Here is a 7,403-nt window from a genome sequence, read left to right as displayed (position 1 = left end):
GTATTTTTGGTAAAATAGATATTTTTTATATTAAATATTTGACCGATCGATGTAATTCGTCAAGCAGAAACCGAAAAGAAAAGTGACGCTTGTGGTGTTTGCTGACAATCCGACCCTGCTTCGTGTACAAATGCAATGACATTTCGGCAGGGCTATAGGCTACGAAACCTTTCAAACTCGAAAAGGACGAACTGTTTTAAAGAAAAAAGGTACTTCATTTTTGGTAAAAGTAATAGATAATTTTTTTTTTCGCTAAATATTCCACAGATCGATGTAACTCGTCAAGCAGAATCCGAGAAGAAAAGTGACCGGGGGTGCTGTTTGCTTACAATCCGACCCTGCTTCGTGTACAAATGCAATGCCATTTCGGCAGGGATATAGGCTACGAAACCATTCGAACTCGAAAAGGCGCTACTAATTTTGAATAGGTACTTAATATTGGGTAAAAGTAATAGATAAGATTTTTTTTTAATTAAAATATTTGACAGATCATGGTAACTCGTCAAGCGGAATCCGAGAAGAAAAATGACGGATGTGCTGTTTGCTGATAGTCCAGAACGGCTTCGTGTACAAATGCATGGCGGGGAGACCAGAAAGTTTTCGAAAATGCGTGAGTGGAAGTCTGCGTTGGACGAATTTTGAAAATATCTGAAGGTTTAACGAATTTTGGAGAATTCGACAGAGCTACAGACTACGAAACCTTTCGAAACGAACACACGTGTCCTGTTGAACTTGAAAAAGACGAAATTATTTTTAAAAAGGTATATTGTTGCTAAATAATAGATTTTTTTTAATTAAAATATTTGACAGATCATGGTAACTCGTGAAGCAACATCTCAGAATTGAATCGGGGAACGAGGAATCAAAAAAAGATTAACAATTTGGATCATTTTGGAAGATACATACGCCGCGCTTTTCAAAGCGGACAGACGTGCCCTTGTCCAACTGAAACGAACACACGTGTCCTGTTAAACTTGAAAAAAGACGAAATTATTTTTAAAAAGGTATATTGTTGCTAAATAATAGATTTTTTTTTAATTAAAATATTTGACAGATCATGGTAACTCGTGAAGCAACATCTCAGAATTGAATCGGCGAGTTGTGTATTTGCTGGCAATCCGAGCCTGCTTGGATCATTTTGGAAGATACATACGCCTGCGCTTTTCAAAGCGGACAGACGTGCCCGTGTCCAACTTGACAAAGGCGGAATTATTTTAGGGAAGGTATATTATTTGTAAAAAAAAATATACAATTTTTAAGTAACATATTTGACAGACCATGGCAACTAGTAAAGCAGAATCCGAGAATTCAATCGGCGGCTGTATGTTGACTGACAAGAATATAATTGCTGTTAATCCGGCCCTGCTTCTTGTACAAATGCATAGTGGGGAGACATGAACATTTTTCGAAATTACGGCCCTATCCTCTTGGGATTCTACGTTGGACAAATTCTGAAAACGACCCAGAAATATAATTGGTGAGAAAATAGTTTTTTTTTGTTGTGTTAACAGATAACAATTTTTTTATTTTGGAAATAAGGGGTTTCAGTGTGTACTGGTATTAGTGAATCAATTTAAAGACCTCAGCATCTCTAAACCCGCATCTTGAGACGCGTTAACGATCCGGGTCGAGTTACGTCGCGTAATTGTGTCACTTTTTTAATTAAAAAAATGAAAGAGATGTACCTACCATACTTTAGAAACCCCTACTCCCCTTTGGAGGTGATGAAATAAGTTTTGGCATAAAATATAAGTTCCTCGTATTACTTTGATATAAGTATAAGTCTTGCCTGTTTTTTTTTTAAAGGAGGTTCAAACCCGTGCGAGGTGAGGTTTGATATATGAAACAGACCAGTCATGGGGACACGAGATATGGAAAGTTTCAGCGTAGTCGTCGCCACATTGCTGCCAACACTGCATATATAAGGAATCACGAACCATTCAGGTAAAATTTTGAAAACACATATTTATGGCAATATAGAACCTCTCTTTTTTTTAACAGGAATATTGAGACTTAGACCAGTATCTTTTTAAGTAGGCATGTGGGGTAAAGAAGACGCAGAAGCTTCAGTCGGGTACCATCGGTAACGTAGGCGATTGATATATTTCCACCACTACATATGTTGGATTGGAATTTCCCATTTGATGCTTTGACTGACTAAATGAGGAAACTTGGAGGTAAGCTCTTACGGAATTCTATCGAAATATGTTTAGTAACATATTGGTGCGTTACTCTGTCTTCCAGTCAGTTTCACATAAACTTTGCACGTATTATAAAAATGCCACCTACTTTTTTTTGTGTTAATATTATTGAAAGTAGTAGCTGGTAGCTGTACTCGTAAGCCCAGAGAGTCTCTGTTTTGAACATAATACACAAAATGGGGCGTTCAAAAACAATAGACTGCATGCCTTTTAGAGTCGGCGTAAACTATGGTCATATACCCCTGATCAAATTCAAAACTACAAAATCGTTGTGTCTCTGTATTAAAAATAATAGTAAAATTTATTGTAGGCACCTAGTAGAGTATCGAAAATTTCCATTTTTAGTGCCAAATTGGTTACTCCAGTAAATTCCAACTGTCCTAATTTTTTTTTAATAATTTATGATGTTAGTGAGTTTCATTGCGATTATTTGTTACTTAAATTTTCTGCGTATTAAACCTTAATTAACAATACGCTATTCGTTAACGCATGTAGAATTAATGACGCTGACTGACCTGATTTTGTCCAGGGGGGCGTAGTACGGTAGTTTGTACTGTGATGTTTGGTAGTTTGGCAGTGAGCTCTCATTTATGAAACTGGGGAATGTTTCGTTATCTTCAAATCCTAAACACGTATCAATAGAATTATATTTTTAAAATATTGATTAGGACATGTACTAAGTAACTAAATGCTCTAGCGAAAATATTCACACATATTGCGGAAAACGTACAAATTTAAATTAGAGAAAATTAACTATTTTTAGAGGTTGGTTTTTCAAAAAGGTGGGGATTTAGTTAAAGAACAGATAGAGACTAAAGGGAAGCTCTATGAGAAAAGTTAGAATTAAAAAGTCGATGTTTTCGTGTCATAGCGAAAGATGGATTATTATTAAAAATAATACTTGCATTAATTGTTGTCACCATTTGTGAAAAATATGGAAAATATCCTCTAGGTTCGCATACCTTTTTTTTAATTTTTTTAAGGTGGCTAACAAAATACACAGACAGAAAAGTTTAGATCCTGTTCGTTAATGTAGCGCATAGAAAAAAATTAGAAAAGAGAACGTTTCGTGTATGGCATACGTAGTTAGTACGGAATATTAATCTGAAGGCTGCAAGACAGTGAAAGAGTGATGCGCTTAAGTGTGGTTCAGAGAGGTTATTTGGGCTGTAGAAGTTTTTCTTTGAACAGGGTTCAAATAGCGTCTCCTAGAGCGTTAGCGGAGAAGAGTATTACAGTATTTAATATAAGCGTTCAGATTTCATTATTGTTGAGATTGCATAGAAACACACTTTCATGTAGTAGTCGCAGCAGCTTTAAAGTATATGACTTTTTAGTTAAGATGCCTTTCGAGTTTGCTTTATGGCTTGATAGGAAATTAAAGGGTAGATACAGATAAGTTACGAAAAAAAAAAGTATGTACACTATCCTCAAAGATCAGCAATAAATAAAAGAAATTGATGAAATAGTAAAGTTGACTGCAATATCTTAAAATCATCAAAAAGATAGATAAATTAATTTTGAAAATATTAAATAATAAAAATAGCAAAGAAAATCAAAATCATCAATAAGGTAGATAAATTAATTTTGTAAATATTAGATAATAAAAATAAAATTATAATAGCAAAGAAAGCCTACCACGGCCACATACACATAATATTTTCGACATATGAACTTTTCCCAGATAAATAGTCAAATATTTCACGATACCTTAAAACAGAAGCATGCGGAAATATGTATGAAGTTAACGCACGGTAGATGGCTTAGTAAATTAAAAAGGTATATGGTTTCTAATATCCTACTTTATTAATGAAAATTTTAACCAGCTTTTTGTTTTGCAGATATTATTGGTGGTGCCTGCCAGCTTCCAGTTCCGAGAAAAGAAATCCGACACTTTTCGTCTTTATTTCCCCTGTCCTTTGTGCGCAATAAAAGTACAGTTTGTACCCGCGAGGGTACACATTCGCAGAATTATATGTTTTTAAAATAAATGTTTTGGTCAATATTCACTAGGTGGGTTACCTTATTAAAGAAAATCTTATTCCAAGAGGGGACACTAGTTTACATTCGAACCGCTAGAGGGTGCAGATGGTCACGAGAACAATATGATCAAGTCTCATTGACGCCATTGCTTTTCATACGGGTGGGAAAATATCTGGGCTCTGATTGGCTTCGCCGCAATCGCAAACTAGAGGTGGGGAGATTGATTAAACCCCATTGGTGCTTGCTTATCCAATGGGAGCCAGTTTCAAGGGATTATGGGTAAAGGGGGAGGAGCTAGAGAGTCGTGGGGAAGGAGGACACGCCCACAAAAGGGAGAGGAGTGGGATTGTCCCCAAACATACATATATCTACTACCGTTTGTATTTCTTTCTTTTTCTTTCCGTTTTTTTCTAATTCTTCTACAGGAAATAATCAAGAAAAGTTAATATAAGAGAAATCAAATTTAGAGGTAACAGCTCTCGTGTTCGGAAAAGTGGGGTTTCGGATTTTTCTTGGTTGCTAGGCTTCCATTTACTCGACTGACTTGACCCGATTTACAAACGGGTACCTATCTACCTCGGCTGCGTTTTAATATAACAGACCTTGCTTTCATTGCGCTAAAGATAATCGATTTCAGGGATTGCGATAGGGCAACCCCTTCAGTCGCAATATTTCTTTAAAACCACAACAACAAATAGCCTGCGGAAGATTTCATATGCAAATAAATAACACAGTCAATGAAACATTAAATTAGCGTGATTCATAGAGTATTTATTTCGTTACCAGCGCCATTTCCTTTTGGCCAATTATAACTAACTGTTCACCTGACTTATCCGGAGCGATTAAATATGATGCAACTGTTTGTTATAATACCGGTACGGCTAATTAATTATATGTAGCCAAACAAACGTTTTTGCTTCCGATTCGTTCTGGGTTCGACCCAATATTAGTTAACTGTTTTTTTTATGGTTTGTCCTCATTGCTTGATTTGGATCTGGGATAACCTTAAATACTTATTAATAATAAAATAATAATTTAGCACTACATTTTTTAAACGAATTTGTTTTTTTAGAGATTTTTGTTTGTTGGGAGAAGGGCTAATAACAACATCGATATCTTTTCAGTTTTGATGTCGACGGTTCGACTCTCTCTCACTTAAACATAATATTTTTTATTGGGTTTTAATTACAGTAGTGCTCGTCTCCATGTTAGAAAACAATGTCGGTGAAGTATGACCCTTCCTCATGATCACAAATCTCTCTCTCTCTCTCTCTATTTCTCTATCGAAAGTGGCGCATGCCTCTTAAGATCATGTTGTCTGGTACTCTTACAGTTTTTTCATGAATATCAGCACTTTACACAATCGGTAGTAAATTCAAACGAGACCTACACCAAAGACCTCCGCATGGTGCTTTAAGTACAATGTGGGCGGCAATAAGCCTAGCACCACACAGGAGGTGGAATATAGGATTCGTCGAGACTACCAAATGATTTTAAGAGTGATGCACAATGTACAAGACAGGTCAGCAATGTGCGACCACGAACAAGGGGACTTATATGTGGCTGACATTAAAATCCAACATTGCTTCACCTTGTATTAACTTCTCTACTTCACCTTGTATTATCAGTCATACCTAAGAAGATGTGGACAAACATATTTCTTGAATGAAGAAAATAATTTCGTATTTCCATTAAAGATACACCTTGTTATTTTCAACTGTGACCAAATGAGAGTAATTGATACGCGCTTACGAAGATTTCGTTTTAAAACTTTTATAGAAAAACTCTATTTGTTACAAAATAAATAAAAAATATATAATAAACCCTATATTTCATGGCTGGCAGTGAAACACTTACGATATTCAACTCTGCGTCGTAGTTGTACTCGTTGTCCTCCTCCAACGAGAAAAGGGGAGCGTGGTGGTTGACCGCCGGTTCGAAAGCCGAATGGTAGTCATAACTTAAAATGTTCATCCAATCCAAATACCTGAAACATGCATGTATGTAGGATTTTTTCTGATATGATGATGATATGATGAACTAATTAATATTTTTGTCTAGAGCGAAATAAATTTGATATACCGACGGCTTAAAACTTAAACAGGACTAGGAGCATATTTACCAAACCCAATTCTAATCTTCAAGGAAAAGAAGCTATCTAGATCAACAATAGATGAATTGAGAAACAACGGACGAAAATCAGTAGCACAATAACATTCAAGTTAGTTTTGGATCGTCCCAGAGCACTAAAAGAGTAAAGTAAACATGATGAGATCGATTGGTTAAGGCTTTCGCGGCCCGTTGATAAGCTATTATCTTCATTCGGGTTTAAAGGCCGTCGTCGATTGGAATTACTTCCTAACGTTTCGCTAGCACGAGTGGCGAGCTTCTTCAGAGGTCCTTCCATCTCCGATGTTGGACGTAGACGTAGACGTCCAACATCGGAGATGGAAGGACCTCTGAAGAAGCTCGCCACTCGTGCTAGCGAAACGTTAGGAAGTAATTCCAATCGACGACGGCCTTTAAACCCGAATGAAGATAATAGCTTATGATGAGATCATTTTCACGTATTACGAAAGCAGCCGTTAGAACAGTGCATCTGCATCTGGGACTGTAAACTAACAAAACCTGAATATCTGATTGATAATTATTTTCCTTTATAAAAGTTTTCATTGAATTATAAACTTTACCTCATAAGTTTCGGCACGTCATATCCTTTGTTGATATACTCGATTCCTGCTGGGACGGCCATGGTGAGAAGCAATCTGGGTCTGCCTGTTTTCTCCGATTCCCTATCGAACTCTTCTCGCAGCTCCTGCGAAATAAAAATTTAGGCGTATTTCCTGCGAGGAAGCGCGAACAAAAAAAGCAGAAGTAAAAGTTTCAGTAATCGAAACTGTAAGGACATTCTCTTGAACCTGATACAGTCGATGTAATAGCCATCGGAATTGCGCAAAGTGCGATTAATCAATCTATCGGGGCGCATCGGATTTTACATCGAGCATCAAGGAAATGTAGCAATAAATATGGTAGCGCGTACCAATGTATAACAAGGTATATACAGGTTGGCCAAATGAGCATGGAAGATGTTTTTTTTTTAATTGTATTGAAATGATTCTTTGAAGTTACAGGTACTTTTATTCATTATAAAAAATCGTATAGATACATAGATAGATATATAGATAGATAGATGGTTTATTGACTACTTTACAATATCTT

The 7,403-nt window shown here is 36.3% G+C and overlaps 1 protein-coding gene and 1 long non-coding RNA gene across 2 annotated transcripts in view; one reads left to right on the top strand and one right to left on the bottom strand.

Moving 5' to 3' along the window:
- The first annotated feature begins 1,742 nt into the window (after nucleotides 1-1,742).
- Nucleotides 1,743-4,452, top strand: LOC132698386 (uncharacterized). Its single transcript, XR_009618368.1, has 3 exons — nucleotides 1,743-1,944; nucleotides 2,002-2,177; nucleotides 4,043-4,452. It is a non-coding gene; the product is annotated as an uncharacterized LOC132698386 (long non-coding RNA).
- Nucleotides 4,453-4,756: 304 nt separating this feature from the next.
- Nucleotides 4,757-7,403, bottom strand: part of LOC132698640 (acidic mammalian chitinase-like) — a 40,916-nt gene continuing 38,269 nt past the window's right edge. The window contains exons 5-7 of the mRNA XM_060664834.1: nucleotides 6,875-6,999; nucleotides 6,042-6,171; nucleotides 4,757-4,801 (exon numbers count right to left, since the gene is read on the bottom strand). Of these exons, the coding sequence (XP_060520817.1) occupies nucleotides 4,757-4,801; nucleotides 6,042-6,171; nucleotides 6,875-6,999 (300 nt within the window). The remainder of the gene's footprint in view (nucleotides 4,802-6,041; nucleotides 6,172-6,874; nucleotides 7,000-7,403) is intronic.

Source organism: Cylas formicarius, unplaced genomic scaffold (genome assembly GCF_029955315.1).
Source record: "Cylas formicarius isolate icCylForm1 unplaced genomic scaffold, icCylForm1.1 PGA_scaffold_2__14_contigs__length_35257938, whole genome shotgun sequence".
In the NCBI taxonomy this organism is placed as follows: domain Eukaryota; kingdom Metazoa; phylum Arthropoda; class Insecta; order Coleoptera; family Brentidae; genus Cylas; species Cylas formicarius.
Note: the sequence above shows the minus strand (reverse complement) of the source record. Positions and strands in the feature narration are given on the sequence as shown.